General features: G+C 40.7%; 1 protein-coding gene across 1 annotated transcript; it reads right to left on the reverse strand.

Moving 5' to 3' along the window:
* Window positions 1-2,850: 2,850 nt before the first annotated feature.
* LOC125467662 (probable G-protein coupled receptor 139) lies at window positions 2,851-18,804 on the reverse strand. The gene is made up of 3 exons (XM_048563799.2): window positions 18,700-18,804; window positions 13,461-13,907; window positions 2,851-3,092 (listed from the first exon to the last, which is right to left on the reverse strand). Exons 1-3 carry the CDS (start codon window positions 18,761-18,763, stop codon window positions 2,851-2,853), a joined length of 753 nt encoding a protein of 250 aa, XP_048419756.2. The 5' UTR covers window positions 18,764-18,804.
* Between the last annotated feature and the right edge of the window lie 3,301 nt (window positions 18,805-22,105).

Here is a 22,105-nt window from a genome sequence, read left to right on the forward strand (position 1 = left end):
TGATTTTCTGTCCAAAGTGAGTTCGGGCTGCAATAAATCGCGCTGGATTAGACTCTGGGGTGATGCAGTCACAGATTTTTTCTTTATTTTACACACGGTTGGAATTCCGCGGGGACATTGACGGTTAGAACATTGTTTAATTTAGGTTCGTAAATGAGCAAGCAGTTTACAACACCTGAGTTTAAGTCCCGTTGCGGCAGAATATATTGTGTGTGAAATAGAACGGAATGTTCCAAAAAAGAACTGAAAAGTATTCATTCCATTCATTTAAAAAAGAGAAATGGAACCTATATCATCAGCTCCATTGATGGATGTCACACTTTCTCGATAATGACTTCTCCCTATTGTATATTAAGTGGATGTGTTAGTGTGGAACTGGAGCGGACAACGTCAGAAGTCGTATGTCACCATATTATGATCCAAGAAATTTATGATAAATCACAAGCTTTCTAAGTACTGCTCCATCCTCACCTGACGAAGGAGCAGCGCTGACAAAGCTTGTGATTTTAAACAAATATGTTGGACCGTAAACTGGTATAGTGTGACCTCTGATACTGTGCATTAAACAGCTACAATTCACACTTATGGTTTCCTCTCAGGGCCTCACTACTGCAGCCATGGATATGGCTTCCCACTTGAACGTTGACATTTACTTTTGTAATCCATTTGAAGCTGTGCTGCCAATGTAATGTAGGGTCTAGCGGTCCGGTGGCTTAGTGGTTCGTACTGCTGCCGCACAGCGCGAAGGGCCCCGGTTCAATTCAACCATCGCATGACTGACTGTGTGGAGTTTGCAAATTCTCCCCATGCGTCTTTCCTCTTGGAGCTTCGGTTTCCTCTCACAATACAAAGATGTGCAAGTCATCGTAAATTGTCCATATCGTCCTCGTCTGTGCAGAGTAGGCGGATTAGCCAGGAGATATGCACTGTTACAGGAATAGGGTAGGGCTTAGACTGGTTTGGATGTTGTACCGATGGTCGATGTCGACATAATCCGTCCAATGGCCTACTTCCATATTGCAGAGATTCTGTGATTGATTTCAAAAAACTAGTCGTGCAAACTAACACAGTCCTCGAGTCCAATGTATAATTCCAAACCAATGTATTAGCTCATACACGGTCCCAACAAGAAAAAATGGTCTTTACTGCGTAAGTCGGTGCTTATAGCACGCCGTGACTACAATCGAGACAAGAGAGAGTCGCCAAGTTCAAACAATGGAGACAACCTTGTTTAAAGACTGTTGTAAAGCAGGGATAACCAGGATTACTGGAACCGCGATATGATTGCACAATAACTTTGGAAGCTGGATGCATTTGAAAGCAAAAGGTGCACAGCCAGATCAAGTGAAGGAAACGGAGCTGCAACAGCTGAATGAATGATGTGCCTGAGTGCAACCTTTGAGAAGATCTGGACAATCCTTCTTCCCGCAATAAACAAAAACACCGAAAATCAGCAGATTATACAGATGTCTGCAGTTATTTTACATATTGTGCTAACATTGTTATCAAAGATACGAACTTGTCAAAGGCGCAAAAGAAGCATAAACCATTCAACAGAATCCAGTATTACTGGTGTACATTCAATTTGAATGCTTCAATTTAATGCCATTGATAGAATTTCTATAGCATTGCTCACACCTAATTCAAGAGTGGAAACTGGCCACTGCTATTAACCGACAATTGAAGTCTCCTCAACATGGAACTGATTGATTAATGGCTGTCAATCTTTAACAGATGTCCTGGTGCCTATTCTGACATCTGTATTACAAATTAGTCATTAATAGATCTTCTATGGTGTTATTTGTATGGGTTTTGTGAGTGATAGATTAGCTTCTCTGATTCCAAAACAAAAATGACAGATAGCCCCGAATGTGGATGAGAATATGTACCTATAGCTGTTTACTACTTGCATCACCAGAAGGCATTTTGTACAGTTCTGTAAAATCTACTTTAATAAAATGTTAGATTATGTGTAATTAGAATAACCTCTGTTAATTTGTTAAGAGACATGAGTATTGAAACAAAGATACAAACCTCAGTATAGGAGGATATGACACTAGTATTTCCAGTTTAAATTATGTTCTCAGTTTACCTCGACTATTTTGTTTTCAATCTCGACTACAAGAATTGGGATCTGTATTGTGAAGTTGACCGACAGCACTGTCAAAGTTGCAATAGTAAAAATTCATCAGGAAAATGGAAACTTGCCTATTAGAAAAACAAAAAAAAAACAACTTCAGCTGATAATTTGCAAGATGTGAAAGGATGGAGACAAGCTGGGTCAGAGTCTTGAAAAGAAGAAAATGAATGTTAGAAAAAAGTGGCAACGTAAACTCACTTTGAAAATATTGGTGAGCTGTGACAATAAAAATAGAATGTCTGAACAGCATCTGCCTTCAGAGCATGCTACAACTTGCCAAAGAAGGTTAACACAAGCTGAAAGGAGCACACAGCTCATTTTCCATTGAGGCAGTTTACTCTAGGACATCATACTAAATTCAGCAACTTAGCAGCATTACTCCTGCCTTCTATTTACAACATACAACCTCCTCAGAGCATCCCTCAACCTCCCCACATCTGAGCCTTACTTGTCTCTTGCTGGCATTATTTTCAATGCAGAAAACACTTCTCTCCTTTCTACACCTAACATTGCATGCATTTTGAAGCTGATCATTTCTTTCCTGCCGTTAGAACTCTATTTCAATAGTCTCAGTCTCTGCACCACTTAAACTTCATTCCCTTCTGACGTAAAATCACACAATCTTTCAGCACTTTCGGTTCTGGAGAAGAATCATATTGGACTCCAAAACATAGTGTCTCTTTCTTTCTCTTTGGATACTCAAAGGAATTTTAATTTTCTTCAGCAGTTTTTGACTTGTGCCAACGTGTGAGGTTTTCACTCCAGTGTGCATAGTCTTTGAGCTGCTCCTGTAGACATTCTATTATTATGTCAACTCCAGCTCCGTTGTGGACAATGATAACCCCCAGGATGTTGATACTGAGGGAGTCATCAATGGTAAAACCTGATGTCAACTGTTGGTTTTTGGATATTTTTATGTCTGGAGGATTGTCGTCTGGATAAGCGCTCAAATCTAGTATGTGTCAGAGAACAGATGACTGTGAACACCTGACGGATTAATATAATTTATATATTATAGAATTTTGACAGTTGAGGTGAACTGGAACAGTGCATAAACTTTGTTTTATTTCAGAAAAATCAAGGATTGTGATTTAGCCAACCCAGGCATCTGAACTTGTTTTCCAAAAGTTCGGTATAGATCTAATTGGCGTTAGAATCAAGACACAATTTCATTCATTGCAGGAGGGTTAGAAGACATCAGGGAAGACACAATCATCCATTTGACTCCGTGATTATCATTCCACTAAAGAAAGTTCTAACTGCAAATGATTATAGCCAGCGAAGTAATGACTGAGTATTTTTTTGTGCAAGATGACGTATGATTGTCTTCATGAAATTAACGTAATTACGAAACTAACGAAAGAACGCTGATCATGAAAGAATCCATACTGACAGCAAAAGACAAAACAATAAATAATTGAAAGGAGTCCCTTACTAAATGACGGTGACAAATTTCATGTGACATAATTTGATTCCATGGGAACGGATAGTATTTCTCGAAACTGAGCAAACATTTCCAGTTGAATCAGTTCATTCGGGTCCTACATCATAGACTATATTTCGCTACGTATGAGATGTACACTGCTCAAGGCCCTTCACATTTACCTGGCCTCTGTATTAAAAGCTTCCCATCAACCACTGCGATGCACTATGGTCTTCTATCTAGTGAGACGAAGGTCTGCGTTTTCAGAACAGGTTAGAAAACGTGTCTCCCGCATTTCCCGCAACACATCCCTCACACCCTGCCCCCGCAATAACCGCCCTAAGAGAATGCCTCTCGCCCTCACATACCACCCACCAACCTCCGGATACAACGCACCATCCTCGGACACTCCTGCCATCTACAATCCGACCCCACCACCCAAGACATTTTTCCATCCCCACCCTTGTCTGCCTTCCGGAGAGACCACTCTCTCTGAGACTCCCTTGTCCACTCCACGCTCCCCTCCAACCCCACCACACCCGGCACTTTCCCCTGCAACCGCAGGAAGTGCTACACTTGCTCCCACACCTCCTCTCTTACCCCCATCCCAGGCCCCAAGATGACTTTCCATATTAAGCAGATGTTCACCTGCACATCTGCCAATGTGGTATACTGCATCCACTGTACCCGGTGTGGCTTCCTCTACGTTGGGGAAACCAAGCGGAGGCCTGGGGACCGCTTTGCTGAACACCTCCACTCGGTTCGCAAAAAACAACTGCACCTCCCAGTTGCGAACTATTTTAACTCCCCCTCGCATTCCTCAGACGGCATGTCCATCATGGGCTTCCTGCAGTGCCACAATGATGCCACTCAAAGGTTGCAGGAACAGCAACTCATATTTCGTTTGGGAACCCTGCAGCCCAATGGAATCAACGTGGACTTCACCAGCTTCAAAATCTCCCCCTCCCGCACTGCCTTCCAAAACCAGCCCAGCTCGTCCCCGCCTCCCTAACCTGTCCTTCCTCTCACCCATCACCTCCTCCCACCTCAAGCCGCACCTCCATTTCCTACCTACTAACCTCATCCGGCCTCCTGGACCTGTTCGTCCTCCCCGGACTGACCTATCCCCCTCCCCACCTCCCCACCGATACTCTCCTCTCCACCTATCTTCTCCTCTATTCATCATCAGTCCGCCTCCCCCTCTCTCCCTATTTATTTTAGAACCCTCTCCCCATCCCCCTCTCTGACGCAAGGTCTAGGCCCGAAATGTAAGCTTTTGTGCTCCTGAGATGCTGCTTGGCCTGCTGTGTTCATCCAGCTCCACACTTTGTTAACACAGACAATCGCCCTTGGTTGGTATCGAGCCCGGGTCATTGGCACTGTGAGGCACCGTGCGGCCCTGAAAGTGTGTAGATCACGAGAGTTAGAAAGGTTGTAACTAACGCGATACGGTTGGATTAATTTAAAGTTCTGGCTGAGGGGGATAGAAAGCGGGGCGACTTCTTTTCGATAAAGGAAAGATCAGGAAGGGAAAAAAATTGTTCCAAATGTAATGCAGTAAACAGAACAATTGTGATACGAAATGGGAAATATTTCCATAATTTATTGTTTATTATTTATAACAGCGTACATAGAGTGGAGCCGGTGAGAAAGGTGGAATTTTCAATTTGTCATAGAAAATAGCATCGATCATTATTACTGCGGGATACCGCTCCTGGATGTCGGAATACATCTGACGAGTTGTTCTTTCTGTGTAAAGCAAAAAAAAATAAACTTACCAAGTAAGTAAGCACATAACGTGAATGAAACAATATTGTTGGAAGAGTATATCAAAGATTTGCCAAACAGAGCGCCGAATTGTAAATCCTCGAGTGAAAAAAATATTTTGAAGCGTAGAATAACTTTCAAAAATAGATACTAAATCAGAAGCTGAAGAATGAATCTTACTTCGAGATACAACAGGAGTAGAATTGATGGCGTTATAGCTCAGCAAGGAGTAAAATAAACAACCCACACTTTCAGAATCATGAAATCCTACAGCACCGAATTTAAAACTTCGGTCCATCCTGTCCAGGTCAACCATGTTCCACGGCTGTGGGAGGCAGTGATGATGGTTGCCGGAGTTGTGTAGGACCTGGGATAATTTGGAGAAGTAAGCAGATTTGTACGACTGGAAGATGCTACACAGTTGTGGTTTATGGCCTGGAGGGTTAAGAGAGACTGTGGGAAGTAATGTTATGCATGAGGTTACAGAGTCTGGGAGATCTGGAGAGCGGCACGAGGTTAGAGTGATGGAAAGGTGTTTACTTCGAGAGGAGGCGACTTAGATAGCGAGGGTTGTGGTGGAGGGGAGATTTCTGAATCAATGAGTGCACCTGCGTTTTTAGCACTTTGAACATTTCCTTATCTATGCCTCTATGATTTTAGAAACCACCATCAGGCTTAAATCTAAACGACTCAACCGTTTAATGTTTTGGGTGGAATGCTTCATCCGAGGTTGTGTTAATGATGTTACCCAGTAGGGTAAAGAAACTTTTGCAGAACAACTAAACAGCTCCGCCACCCAACCAACCACAACATCCACAACCCAAGCTGCAAATCTAATCTAAAACCTTGGACAGGTCACAACCTATCTAATCTCCCTTATAACTCAAATCCTCCTGTACAAACAGCAAGCTTGTAAGATGCTTTTGCTAATATTCCAGTTTAATAAAATCCTTCCCAGCAAGGCAAGTGGAATTGTGTGCAGTATTGCAAAACTGACCTCACCAATCTCCTGTACAGCCACAACATCTCCATTCCTGTGCTCACTGCTGTAACCAATTAAAACACGCCTGCCAAATGTCTTTTTCACAGCACTGTCAACCTGCGAATCCACTTGCAGTGAACTATGCACCTGCACCCCTCAGACTCTCAGTCCGACAAATCTCCTGAGGGACCTACCATTAACTGCGTAGGTCCTTCTCTGATTTATCTTCCCATAATGCAAAACCTCACATTTATTAAAATAAACTGCAACTGCCACACATCAGCTCATTAACCCTGTTTATCAAGATCTCATCGTAAACTTAACAGTCATTTTTACTGTCCACAATACCACCAATTTTGTTATCATCTGAAAAATTACTGACAATGCCTTTATATTCTCATACTAATCATTGATATTAATTAAAGGCAACAGTTGGCACAGCACCAATCTTTGCAGCAAACTATGGGTCACAGGCTCCAATCTCAAAAACAACCCTCGGCCACCACTCTCTGTTTCCCAAGTTCAAGCCAAAATTGTATCAAACTGACTAGCTTTCCCTGGATCCCATGTAATCCAACCTTACTAACTCAATGAACTTGCAGAACCTTATTGAAGACTTTGCTAAAATTCATGCAGACAAGATCTAATGTTCTGTTTTATCTATCTTCTTTGTCGTTGCTTCAAAAAAACTGAATTAAGTTTGTGAGATATGATTTTCCATGCACAAAGCCAAGCTGATCATTTCTAACCAAGCATTGCTTTGAAAATGCATGCATGTCCTGGTCTTCCAGAATCCCCTCTAACAACATACATAATGCTGAATTCAGGCTTACTGGTCTTGAGTTCCCTGCCTTTACTCTGCAGCTTTTTTTCCCTCAATTAATGGCACAACATTAGCCATCCTTGCAGGCTCCTAGCATCTTACCTATGTCATCCAGGGATACAAACATCTCTGCAAGATGTTCTGTAATCTCTCCCCGAACTTACCACAATGTACTAGGGTACAACTGACTCAGTCCCGGGGGTTATCAATCATTATTCTTTTTAAGAGCTCTAGCAATACCTCTTCTGTCGTGTGGACTCTTTTCAAGATATCATTGTTTATTTCCCCGAGATCTCTAACTTTCATACCTACCCCAATGCTGAATTTTGATGGGAAAGGTTTGTTTCGTATCTGACCCATCTCCTGAGGTTCCAAGCATGTCCTGGCTGAGATGTAACGGGCCCTATTCTCTCGCTCATTACTCTTTTCACCTTAATGCATTTCTTTGATGTCCACTTAATATTATTAGCCACTGCTATTTCATGTCCCCTATTTGCCTTCCTGAGTTCCCACTCAAGTGTACTCCTGGATTCCCTAAAACAAGGACTCCTTTGACTACATCTGACATATGCCTCTTCTTTTTCTTGACAAAAGCCCAATATTACTGGTAGTTCACTGCTTCCTGCACTGGCAGACTTGCCCTTCATGCCAACAGGAATATGTTGTCTCTGGATTCTTGTTATCTGATTTTTGAAAGCTTCCAAATTGCCTGAATTTCCTTCAACTGAGAACAGTTTCCTGCAATCAATTATTGAATGTTCCTGAAAATATTGTCAAAATTGGCCATGCTCCAATTTGATACAGTAGCTTTTAGAGCAAGGCTATCCTTTTTCTGCAGCCAATTCAAAAACTATTAGAATCATGATCACTGGAGCCAAAGTGCTCCACCAAATGACATTTCAGTCACTTGCCCTGCTTATTTCCCAAGAGACGTTCAAGTTTTTCACCTTCTGTAGTAGGTGCAGCCCCATATGGGATAACACATTTTTCTTCAAAACACATAAGAATATCCTCCACATCCTAGCCCTTAACATTATGGCAGTCATTCGATGTTTATAACGTTAAAATCCCTTGCCGTTACAACCTTATTATCCTTACAAGAATCTAACATCTCCCTACATATTTACTCCTCAATATCTTGTTGACCATTGGAGAGTTTATAGCACAATCCTATCAAGGCAATCATCTTCTTCTTATTTCTCAGTTCCACCAAAAGAGCTTTATTACACAATTCTATTGGAATATCCTCTCCAGGTACGGCCAAAATATTATCCCAAATGAACAACACCATTTTCCTTCTCTCTTGCCTCTTTTTTTCTACTCTATACCTAAAAAGATGAAGCATTCAGTCCTGTCCCTCTCACAGACAGCATTCTGTAACACAAATTATGTTCCAGGCCCATTTCCCCATCCATGCGCTGAGGTCATCTGCCTTACCTGCCAGTTGTCTTGCATAGCAATTATTTCAGTTTAATTAATCAGTCTTCCTTCATTCTCTGCTGTACTTGTCCATGCTTTGTCAATTTAACTTGTTTACCTTAACTATTCTACCAGCCTGAGCCTTTGGTTGCAATGCCACTTAAGGGTCTAATGACACAAGAGGTAGTGATGAACGTCAGGCAGATAAAAAGAGACCATCAGGTCATCAATGGATTCCCTGAGATCCCACTTGCAAATCAATATTGCATTTTGGAAACATGGTGAGGACATTGGCTGCTCAGAGCATTGCAGTCATGCCACATTTGTGGACGTCCCACCAATTCAACCATACAGGAGTACAGAAAGAAGAATAATTATGAGAGGGAATCCATTAATTATGGTAACATAGAAGCATTTTGGTGGCCACAGACTTTCTAGAATGGTATGACTGCAGGAAATGCTTTTGGATGGTTGTGACCTGCTGGAGGTCACGGCCCATGTTGGTACTGATAACTTAGTTAGGAGTTCAATGAAATCCTGAAGTATGAATTCAGGATGTGAAGGACAATGTTAGTAAGCAGCAGCTCAAATGTAGCAATCTCCTGGTATCCCAATTGCCATGTGCAGATGGACACAGAAAGAGAAGTGCGTAGCAGATGAAGATCTCCATGGAAGGACGACACAAGAGTGAGTTCTTTCGACTCCTGAGTGCACTGGGATTTGCTCATGGGGAGTTGGCCCCTGTTCCAACCACATAGCTTGCACCAAAACAGAATTGTAACTGACTTCCATGGGTGCATTTTGCTTATGAAGTTTGAAGATTTTGAAATAACTTGTCAGGTATTTGGAAAGAAAAAGAGAAGATTACAGAAGAATATTAGGATTCTCATATCACGTGAAGAACAGTTCAGAATTTCCAGTTCATAAGTGAAGATGGAGTTAGGGAGAATGTAATGAAGCATCAGTCAAGAACAGGGTTATTGTTCATTTATGTGAACGCATGGAGTAGCGTTCATAAGGGGTGTTTTGAGCACAAATTGTGAAATGGACCTGTGACATTATATCTAGCAGACCTTGATAAAGAAAAAGTAGTACCTGGTGTTACAGTTACTGAGGACAAGCTGTTCATTAATGAAGGAAAAAGAAGGAAACAGAGGGAGTATTCAATATTCGTTAAAGAGGCTGTTGTTGTGCTGGAGAAAAGAAAAATAATGGCCCTAAGGGTTTGAGGAAAGAATAAATTGGCAAGAGTTAGGGAATTAAAAGTATTTTTGACATCCCCTCTTTCAAGCTTTCGACCATAAAATATAGAGAAAAATGTGGAGGAACAATGCTGCGGAAGAAATTGTGAGAGATATGAGCATTATAGCGTCATTATAATGAGGAACTTAAATGTAGACTGGTGACACATAGTGTGATTGACTGAGAGGAGCAAGGATTTACAGACTGCATTCAAGACACTTCCTGAAAAGGTCATCTCTAGTTATTTGAGAAGGAATGAAGTATGAATCTGGCTCTTGGAAATGAAGCTGAACAGGGGTATCAAGTTTCAGAGCAGGAACATTCAGAAAACTGTTTTTGTTGAAAGCTCTCAAAAGATGTTTGAGGATAACAAACCAGAGTAAGAAAAACCTAGGTGAATGGATTCAACTACTAAAGTAAGTGGAAAGTAATTTACAGGATACCTTCTAAGTAAAGATTATTTGCTTACAGTGAAGGCATATTCCTCAAAACAGAAATGTAGGACAAGCTGGATTAAAAATGCATCAAAATTAAGATTTAAAAATAAACAGAAGAGTGCTTATGACAAGTGTCAGGAGGAAATACAATTCAGGACTTGGTGCCAAAGAGACCATTCAGAGGGTCGATGGAAAAGGCTGTTAGAGAAGCAAACAGAATTTATGAATAAAGACTGACAACCTACAAAAAGAGGAAATTCATTGTGTTTGACACAATCATAACGAAGAAAATAGTGGGAAAAGGTGGAGTGGACTGTTTCAGGTCCAAAATTATTATCCACATTTGGAGGCAGGCACATGAATGAGTAATTCAATTAATACTTTGATTCTGTCTTTTACAGGAAGGTAGATACTGCCCAATCTTTGGTGGCAGAGGAAGAAGCTTTGCCTCTATATGAATAAGACATGGATAAGGAAGAAATTAGATAAACTCTGGTGTTTCATTCTGAAACGACACCGGGACCAGCTGATATGTGTCCAAGGTGATTCAAAGAAGTGATCCTGAAAATCACAATGTTTCAGGTTGTGAACTGTAAGTTTTCCCTTCATTCAGTGAGGCTCCAAAAGACTGGAGAATACTAGGCATCAGAGCTTTGTTTTAAAACTTAAACGCATATTTTTCTCTTTAACCCAGTGATGGGTTAGGATGTAGAAATAATTATTTGCCACATAGTTAGCAGTCAAATGGAACAGTTTTGGTTCGTATGTGAGAACAGTCTGCAGAAAATTGTAAAAGGGAAATCATGGTTAACAAACTTGCTGGAATTTTCTCAAGCCATGACGTAAAGAATTGATTATGGTAAAGATTTTGATAGGATGCAATGGATTTCTATTGGAGGGTCACAGAGTCAGAGAATCATACAGCATGGAAACAGGCCCTCCAGCCCAAACTGGCCCATTAGGTTTTATTGGTAGAGGGATAGAGTTCTGGAGCCATGATGTCATGCTGCAACTGTACAAAACTCTAATGTGGCCTCACTTGGAATATTGCGTGCAGTCCTGGAGACCCCATTACAGGAAGGATGTGGAAGCATTGGACAAGATGCAAAGGAGATTTACCAGGATGCTGCCTGGTCTGGAGCAAAGGCCTTATGAAGAAAGGCTGCAGGACTTGGGTCTGTTCTCATTGGAGAGGACGCTGAGAGGGATTTAATAAAGACATACAAGATGATCAGAGGATTAGATAGGGTGGACAGTGAAAGTTTTTTTTCTGAGGATGAAGACATCAGCTTGTATGAGGGGGCATAGCTACAAATTGAGGGGTGATAGATTTAAGACAGATGTCAGAGGCAGGTTCTTTACTCAGAGAGTGGTAAGGGCGTGGAACGCCCTCCCTGCCAATGTAGTTAACTCAGCCACATTAGGTGCATTTAAACAGTCCTTGGATAAGCATATGGATGATGATGAGATAGTGTAGGGGGATTGGCTTAGCTTAGTTCACAGGTTGGCGCAACATCAAGAGCTGGAGGGCCTTTTCTGCACTGTATTGCTTTATGTTCTATGTTCTATTATGACTATGGTCCTCAGTTAGTGATTTCCAATTGCCCGCTTTTGGTCCATATCCTTCTTAACCTTTCCCATCCATGTGCTAATTCATTTTTTTTTTCTAATCTTAATCCCACATAGCAAACATTTGAGGTAAGTTATGCACGATCTACAGAAGGGCCAGGATGTCTTGGATATGAAAAAAAAGTGTTACACAGAAGAATGAAAAAAGTAGATTGTTTTTCATTTTGTTTAATTTGCAATTCCATTGCTGAAGCTGGGTAGTCATTAGTTTCTGCTTGTTGACACTGACATCATGGTTCCACATCATTCACCTTCTTCTCTGCATTTACCTTCCTCTTCAAGAATGGCTTCCTCAATCAATCTATTTTCCTTTTGTTAAGTAGTATGGAGATTTTGTCATTTACTGGATTAAATGTGTTAGATAATTGAATATATTTGAATCAAATAACAAATTGAACAGTGAGGAGGCTAAATGGAGCTTTCAGATATAGAATAACTCCATGGCTGATTTCTCTTGAAAATCAGCTAGATTTACTTTTCCTGTCAACATATCACCCAGTTTGCACATTCCTCTTCTGCAGTTACCTCGAATGAGGTGATCATTCTTTTTCCTTTTTCCAGTATTAAGAGGATGGCAGCAGTTATCAAAACAAAAGAAGAAGTGGCAGGGCATGGAAGGATGGCATTCTTTGCAAAATCAGCTCACGTAAAACCCAGAATCTGACTTGGTTCAATAAGGCTTTCAAATCTTGTGTTCCAATTGGCATGCCTTGCATGTCCAGGGTTCAGCATCATCACTCTGATCCCAAAGCCAAACTGACAGGCCTTCTACAAACACAAATTTAACCGTCCTAAAGTGAGAGAGTAAGTGAAAGTGAGAACTGCATGGATGGTGAATGGAAGGGACACACACTGAATGGAATCAGAGCATTTTGCATTTTTAATAAGTATTTTCTTTTCTTTCAGAACAGTTGTGACTAGATGAAAATTGAAGATGACAAGACAGAAATTTTGTATCTCCTCTTTACGATTTTGTCCATCAGAGATCCTTCTCAATCTCCTATCCACCCTGTAAAATGGCCTCCCTCCACCTCAACAGAGGTTAAATTTAGAATCTCATCACATTCTGATAATATTCCTTTGATTGAAGTTAATGACGAAATGGAGACCTTATGACCAACATCTAAATTGTGCTTAATTTGTTTGTTTATGAATTAATTTCATAAGTAACATCATGGGATTTTTCACCATGCTCATAAAATGGTCCCTGAATTTGGATTGAGTCACCCCATAAATAAATGCGTTTGAACAGCAACTTAAGTCCACCAGCATAACTGCAACTTCTGCAAAGATATATAAAACTTCACTGTAATTCTCAGAATTTAAACCAGAAATTATGTAGTACATGAAGTTTATAACATATAAAAGCCACAGGAGTATGAAACTGCCAGATATCGTGAAGAGTAACAGCATCGACTTCTTTCTGCTCTCCATCCCTGGGTCATTGTGATTGACCCCTTTGCTTTGGCCTCTCAGTCTCTTACGCACTAGACTGCTCATCAGAATGTGTCTGACTGTCAAAGTGTTCAGCAACAAAATTAAGACATATGGGAGCAATGGAGTAAAAATCTTACTAAACCAGTCAAATGCCACCCAACCTGGTGCACTATAATAGCTTGGAGTTTCCTTACAGAACCAAGGAATACTGTCAATTATTTCACCAGGTTCAAATCTAAAGTAGAATGCAACATTTTTAAAACAGATGAGAATGCAGGTCATTGATAAAATCGCAGCTGCATTTTTATCAGTGCAATACTTTGTTTTCAGCTTCTGGCAACAAATGGCCACAAATCGATCAAAGGAGAAAGTGACAGTAAACCAGACAGAACATTCTGAGGCTGCATAAAGTAGGACAAAGGTAGCACGGCACACAGGTGTGATTTGTAGGAAGGATTCTGGGAAATAATAAGAACTACCCCGATATAATAAGACTGCAGTGATAATAACCAGCAAGTCCGCTGTTGTCATGGACACCAGGTAGCGAGTTGTACAAATTGAAAGACCACATCTTCCCTGAGATAGGATCAAAATCGTCATGAGGTTAACTGTAAAATGAAACAAAACAAATTAACAATTACTGACCAGATATTCTGTGTATCTGGCAGTGTCAGAGGCTGAACTTTTAAGTCATTGAATACAAGATAAATCCAACTTTTGTGTATCAAGATTGATTTCAACAAATAAATGAAAATTGGCACCTCTTTCACGGGTATAATGTTCATGGGTCTTAAACCTCCATTGAAGAGAGAAACTGCATGCTTGATTACAGAATCAGAGAAGTATACAGGACAGAAGAGACCTTTCAGCCCATTCAGTCGATACTGCCAAAAATGTTCTATTACCTCCACTAATCTCACTTACATCACTTGGTCTATCAAGTTGAATCTTGTGATGCTTCAAGTGTTGAGCAACTACGTTTTTAAAATATATGAGGTAACCACTTTACACTACCTTCCAAAGCACAACATTCTAGATACCTACCAAGCTCTGGTTCAAACACAATTCCTCAAATTACCCCTATAACTCTTGCCTTCACTGGGATCAATGACTGCTTCCCATCTGCACGTGCATATGCCCCTCAATCTTCTATCCTCTGTCAGGTTCCCCACAAACCTCTCTGCTTCAAAGAAGGAAAACTGAGCTGTCCACATCTCTTTTGATGACTCAAATGTTCCATCCAAGGCAGCATTTCGGTGACTCTCTTCTGCAATTACTTAACTGAAATCACAAACTTCACATTGAATCATGAATAGAAATTCACACAGTACTTCAAGTGTTAATATAAACTCCTGCTCTTGCATTCTATGCCTCAACTGATATATGTAAGCAAAATGTGTGCCAACGGAACTATCCTATTGACCTGGCTTGCCACATTACACGGTCTGTGGGAAAGTATCTGAAGATTGCTCTATTCCTTTGACTTCCGAGTGTCTTCCCTTCATTTGAGTATGCTCTTGCCTTGTTACTTCCAAAGTGTATCACTTCACAATTTTCAGCAATAAATTCCATCTGCCATTCATCTGCCCATCTAAGTCATCTATATTCACCTGTAACCAACACAGTCATCTTCTCTGTAAGCCACCTTGCTGTACTTTGTGTCATCCCGAAGTTACCTACCACCACCCATCCATCGCGCAACACACAATATTCACATTTGTGTCATTTTCGAATGCCACAAACAATAAAGTTCCCGCATTACACCACTGCAACCTAGGCGACCATCACATAAACATGCATTCTACTACCCACTCTCCATCTCTTGACACTGAGCCAACTTGGTGTCAAATTTATTATGTTGTTCAGCATCTGAGCAGTATTTAATTTCTTGATCATTTTCCCATGTATGACTTTGTCCAACATCTTGATGAAACCCATGTAAATGACATTGAATTCTGTATCACTATCTACGCACTTGGTTAGATCTTCACAATTTTCAACCAAATCTGTTGCGCATGACCTCCCTCTGATAGAACCATGCTAATTATCCCGATAAAACCTGGTCTCTCCAGATGGATATTCATATTCCCCTTCACTGTTTTCTTCAATGGTTTCCCTCACACTGATGTGAAATCATTTGTCCAATGTCCTCATGGAACGCTACCACCCTTCTTGTAAAGTGGAACTGCATTCGGTGCCTCTCCACTTCACTGACACTTGCCCACTTAAAATTCCGGGCAAGGGCTCCTGTCATTTCCTCCCTCAGCTCCTACAGCAGTCTGGAACTGAGCTCATGCGGACCTATCGATAAAAATGACATCTGAGGAAACATTGACATGAAATGCAGCAACATCTCAAACGGCAGTGTCAAACTGAGACAAAGGAAACGGGGTGGCTTGTAGGAAGGAAGAGCAATATCCCCAGGGACATTGAAATCCGTTAACTGTATCTAAGAAATCGGTGAAAAAATGATTGCCTCAAAAGAATATCGAAGTGTCTAGAAAATCAACAATGAAATGCGTGGTGATAAGCAAGATTTGAAAATTAATATCAAAATTACAAAAAACTATGCCAATGGAGTAGTCGATTTTTTTTTAAATTAGTGGATTAGAAAAAAATGTGTAATGAGAGAAAATCTCATTTTCTTGAAAAAAAAAGCATCAGTTTTGGAACTTCTTCAGCTTCCGCAGCAAGAGAATATTCAGTCTATCTTTTTGCACCTGTTGAACAGGATCACTCAATTAATCTAATTCCGTTGTCGAAGACGTAGCCCACAGTATCACAGATGCTAAACGAGTAGGACTCGTATATTCAACGGCTGGGTTCTACTGTTGTCCTTTTCGTTGCCGTGTTCTGTTCATTTTCATTTTTCTACCTAAATGGAACCTAAGATATCGATTCTACACTAAGTTAAAGGGAAAGCACAGAGAGAAAACGGAGGAAAACTAAAATAGTTGCCATGGCCAGCACAATAAGTTAGACTTAGTTTTTTTTCCCCCAAAAAAGGTAAACTGTCCCAGTTCACAGCAAGTTTGGCCTTAATGGATTTTGCATTTTCGAACATCAGTGGCTTTGACTTGCTCTTACTTCACAATCTTTGCCCTCTGTTCACTCCGTTTTGTATTTCAAAAGAATGACAGATAGTTTAAGGGCATAAACGTAAAAGATTGGATGGGAGGGTTGTCCCACTGAATGTATATTTGAACACAATATTTCGAATTGCTTTCTTCCGCATTGTAATGACACAATGGAGCTCATACGTTGGGATAGTATGTCCTTCGCGGATTACCAGGGAAAAGGGCAGGCTACCGTCTACTCTGTAAGTCATGCGCCAGAAAGATGAATGGAATACGCGCTCTGGCATAGAAGGGGCAGCTGAGAAAATACATATGAATGTATAACCACGCCAGTTATGAGCAGTAATTGGCTGTTTAATTTTCCAGATTAGCTGCACCATCCAGTAGGATTATGACTAAATTGATTGTGGAATTAAGTCATGTTCATCACCGGCGAAAACTTCGGACTGACATTTTCGTCAAGAATTCATCAACTTCCAACAAGTTGAAAATCCGAGAAACAGAAATCTCAATACTTAGCTCGTTGGAGAACGCAAAAAAAAAAACGATCGCCTGTCTGATCTGGGGGTCTCCTCTATCTGTAAACTGCAATCCAGACTTTTTATCTTCCTACAGGATGACAAAGAAATTCCTCCGTCATTCACCCTGTCAAATGCTCCCAGGATCATTTATTTGTGATTAAAGCTTTTTTTTTATTCTTCTAAACTCTGCTGAGTACACAACCGGTGTGACTAAGCTTCCCTCATAAACTACCACGCTTATTCCCAGCCAAATTCTCACATCGAGCGCTCATGCATCAGTCGAGCGGACGACAAATCAGAGTTTGCTGAAATAAGACAGAGTGCACACGCTGTACACTGCAGAAGTGAACGATCGATACTAATTCAATACATTTCTCAAATAAATGCCAGCACATGTACTGTAGAAATGGGCAGAGGTTTTGAAAAGTACAGACAAGAACAAAGGCTTTTAGAGGTGCACACACAAATTATTTAAGACGAAATGTAAGTTAACAATGTCACCAAAGTTCAAACAAAGCACTAAAGTCCATTACTGGAGAATTGGAATTGAAAATCAGCGTTGTTGTATTAAACATGCACAAAACATTGTTTGTATTACAATGTCATTGGGTGCAATTGTCGATCTGTTGGACAAAGCAAATACGGAAGAATAGCAGAGGTGCAAATCCTTTTAGAAGTCAACCTTTTGACCAAACAGGTTCGGTATATGTGTGAACACGCTGCAGCATTTGGCGAGTTTCTCTGTAAAATTAGTTTGAGGAGGAGTGGTCAATTTGCGTACAGACCCGATGGGAATGTTAACGTTACGAATTTGTGTAATAGGATGGACATAAAAAAAGGGGATTCCGGCTGATAGAGCGTACAAAGTCAAAGATTTTCAACAGAAAATGTCAGAAATATTTCCGAAAATGCATAAAGGAGAAACGCATTCAATCAGATTACGGATGGAGTTCACCACGGTATGGAGCTTCAAAGACGAATAGCACAGAAGAGGAAACTAAGTAAGAACATGAAGTTGAAAGCAATAGAGAGTTGCACTGTACAGGTCCGATGAGAAACGGCATTTGAAAGTGCATGTGGAACACAAACACAGCTATAAGTTGGTCTGAATGTTTTGTGATATTGTTTTAAATGCGATATCGTCCTACGTAATATGAGAATTAATTATTTGCGGTCATAGTTCTGTCATAACGTTGTAGATTTGGAAGTGATCCAGTGAATGAAGTGATGCGCTGTTTACCTTAGTATCAACGGTAAAATGATATTAATATTTACCACACTGGAACTAATTCCTGCCTTGTTCGAAAAAAATGTATCTAAGTTCTCACTTCGACATGTCTTTCCCGGAAAACGGGCAAAAGCCACGGATATAAAAGCAGAATATGTGTCAAGACTCAGAACACGTATCACGGCTGTTTTCAGCAGCGACTGAAAACACGAAAATATATTAATTTATGCAGAAATATCTTCTGAAAGTAGCGACAATATTCTCCTTGGCCGTAGTTTACATGCCAAACCTGAAAGGTATACCCTTGGAGTGCGGAGATCAGTCAGCTCAATGGCCACACAAAAATACAGCAAGCCGTTTCTCCTTCGGGACCAACAATCAGCACATGTTCACAGAGGTATTTGTTTCTGGCAAAAGCTTCCCGCTGAACTAATGTCTGACACAGCAGCGCAATTAAATAAAGAACATCACTGATTGAATAGTAGTACAATGTTTATCATTCGATCAGGGTTTGAAATGATCTTGCAACAAACACGAAATATTTCACACAGCTTCGATTGTCATCGCCACTTACCAGGAATTCCGATGACAGCAAGAATTGTGTAGTAGATTTTAAGGATAGAGTGAAATGGTTCCATGATTTTTCTGTTCAAAGTCGATTCGGGCTGCAACAAATCGCTTTGGATGAAACTCTCGGGTGAATGCAGTCACAGACTTTGTTTTAAGTTATGCGCGGTTGGAACTCCGCAGGGACATTGACGGTGAGAACGTCGTTCAATTTAGGTTCCGAAATGAGCAAGCAGTTTACAACACCTGAGTTCAAGTCCCGTTGCGGCAGAATATATCGTGTGTGAAATAGAACGGAATGTTCCAAAAAAAGAACTGAAGAATATTCATTCCGTTCAGTAAAATATGAAAAATGGAACTTATATCATCAGCTCCATTGGTGGATGTCACACTTTCTCAATTATGACTTGTCCCCATTGTATATGTTAAGTGCAGGTGTTGATGTGGACCTTGGGCGGACAGCGTCAGACGTCGCATGTTACCACATTAGCGTCCAAGAAATCTGTGTGAAATCAGAAGCTTTCCAAGCACCAGGAGCAGCGCTGGCAAAGCTTGTGATTTTAAACAAATTTGTTGGACCGTATCCTGGTCTCGTGTGCCTTCTGACACTGTATATTAATCCATTACAATTCACACTTATGGTCCGTCTCAGGGCCTCACTGCCGCAGCCATTGAAATGGCTCATCACTTGAATGTGGGCATTTAATTTATAATTCATTTGGAGCTGTGCTGCCAATATAATGTAGGGTCTAGCGGTCCGGTGGCTGAGTGGTCAGTACTGCTGCCGCACAGCGCGAAGTATCCCGGTTTAATTCCACACTCGCATGTTATATTACATATTGCGCCAACATTGTTATCAAAGATCCGAACCTGTGAAAGGCGTACAACAACAGAATCCAGTATTACTGGTGTACATTCAATTTGAATGTTTCAAATTAATATCTTTGATACAAATTCTATGGCATTGCTCACATATGATTCAAGAATGGAAACTGGTTACAGTTATTAACCGATGCACAATTGAAGTCTCCTCATCATGAAACTGATTGATTAACAGTTGTCAATCTTTAATAGATGTCATAGAGTCCGATTCTGACAATCTGTATTACAATTTAGCCACCAGGAGATCCTCTGTCGTGTTATTCTTGTGGGTTTTGTGAGTGATAGTTTAGTTTGTCTGACTTCAAAAAAATGAGAGATAGCCCCTAATGTCGATGAGAATATGTACCCATAGCTGCTTAATACTTGGACCACCAGACGGCATTTTGCACAGTTCTGTAAAATTTACTTTCATAAAATGTTGGATTGTTTTACAATTAGAATAACCTGTTAATTTATTAAGAGACACGAGTGTCCATGTCGTATTTCCAGATTAAATTAGGTTCTCAGTTTTTTCTCTCCAATTTTCTTTTCAATCTCGGCTAAGAGAATTGTGATCTGTATCGTGAAGTTTACTGACAGTTTCAATTCTGTGCTCAGCATTGCCAAGTGTGATTTCAGAATCCCGTTCTACTCTCTGTCCCATTTGCTACAGACATAGCAAATGCAGATTTTGTAGGATTCCATTTTTGACTGTCCCCTCTATGTTGCCAGCTATCAGTTTAAACATCCTGGCCTACACTGAAAGAGTAGGTTCTCAGGAAGTTTCAGCCTGAGCTAAAGCTCTTTCAGCCTTCTGTGCTGGTTTGCCTCTCCAGCTTGGCAGGCAGTGGCGAGCATCTTATTTGAGTTGACTGAGCATGCAACATAGTGTGAGCTGAGATTGAGATCTTCAGGATCGGCGTCAAATTGTCTGCGAAGGGAAATCGAGTCCTACGAATATAGCGACTAACAATTACAATGTACAGTTATGGAAACACAAGTAATTGTTCATGAAACAAATTTAATTTAATCTTCACAGTGTAGAAACAGGCTTTTCGCCCCAACACGTTCACACCAACTCTCGAACCAGCATCCCACACAGACCCGTTTCCTTACCCTATCCCTGCAACCCTGTATTTCCCACAGCTATTGCACCTAACCTAACCATCCCTAAACACAATGGACAATTTAACACAGTCATTCCAATGAACTTGCACATCTTTGGCCCGTGGGAGGAAATCAGAGCATACAGGGGAAAGCCACGCAGAGACTGGGAGAATGCCAAAACACCACACAGACAATCGCCCTAGGTTGAGATCAAGCCCGGTCATTGGCACTGTGAGGCACTGTGCAGCCCTGAAAGTGTGTAGATCGCGACTTTTGGAAAAGTTGTAACTAACACGATACAATTGGATTAATTCAAAGATCTGGCTAAGGGGGATAGAAATCGGGGAGACTTCCTTTAGATCCAGGAAAGAGCAAGTAGGGGAAAAGAATCAATGGTTCCAAGTGGTATGAACCAAACACGAACAATTGTGATTCAAAATGGGAATTATTTCCATAATGTATAATTTATTATTTATAACGGCGTTCATAGAGTGGAGCCGGTGAGAAACGTGGAGTCTTCAATTTGTCACTAAAAAAAAGATCACTTTTACTGTGGGATACCCTTCCTGGATGTCGGAATACATCTGAAGAGTTGTTCTTTCTGAGTAAAACAAAAAAAAAGTTTTAAACTGACAAAGTAAATAAGCACATCACGTGAATGAAACAATATTGGAGGAAAAGTATTTCAAAGATGAGCCAAATAGAGAGCAGAATTGTACATCCTTGAGAAAAAAAAACATTTTGAAGCGTGGAATAACTTTTAAATTAGATACTAAATCAGAAGCTGAAGAATAAATCTTCGAGATACATCTGGAGTAGAATTGATAGCGTTGTAGCTAAGCGAGGGAAAAATGATCAACCAACACTTTCAGAATCATGAAGTCCTACAACACCGAATTAAAACCTTGGGTCCAACCCATCCAGGTCAACCATGTTCCACGGCTGTGGGAGGCAGTGAAGATGTTTGCTAGGGTTGTGTAGGACCAGGAATAATTTATAGAACTAAAGAGTATTGTACGACTGGAAGATGCTACACAGTTGTGGTTTGTGCCCCGGAGGTTTCGGGGATGGCAGCGGGAAGAGATGTTATGCATGAGGTTACAGAGTCTGGGAGATCTGGGGAGGAGCACTAGGTTAAAGTGATGGAAAGGTGTTTCCTACTAGAGGAGACGACTTAGATAGAGAGAGGTGTGGTGGGGTGGAGCTTTCTGAATCAATGGATAGAACTGCTTTTGAATATATCACTGTAAAAAATTCGTATTCACTTGCTGAGCCACATGTCTTTTGAATGTTGTAACTAACTTTTTCTCGCATTTCTTCTGGAAGCTTATTCCATATATAAAGAACAAAGAACAAAGAAACCCAAAGCACTGGAACAGGCCCTTCGGCCCTCCAAGCCTGCGCCGATCAAGATCCTCTATCTAACCACTCATCTATTTTCTCAC

This window comes from Stegostoma tigrinum, chromosome 34 (genome assembly GCF_030684315.1).
Source record: "Stegostoma tigrinum isolate sSteTig4 chromosome 34, sSteTig4.hap1, whole genome shotgun sequence".
Classification (NCBI taxonomy): Eukaryota; Metazoa; Chordata; class Chondrichthyes; order Orectolobiformes; family Stegostomatidae; genus Stegostoma; species Stegostoma tigrinum.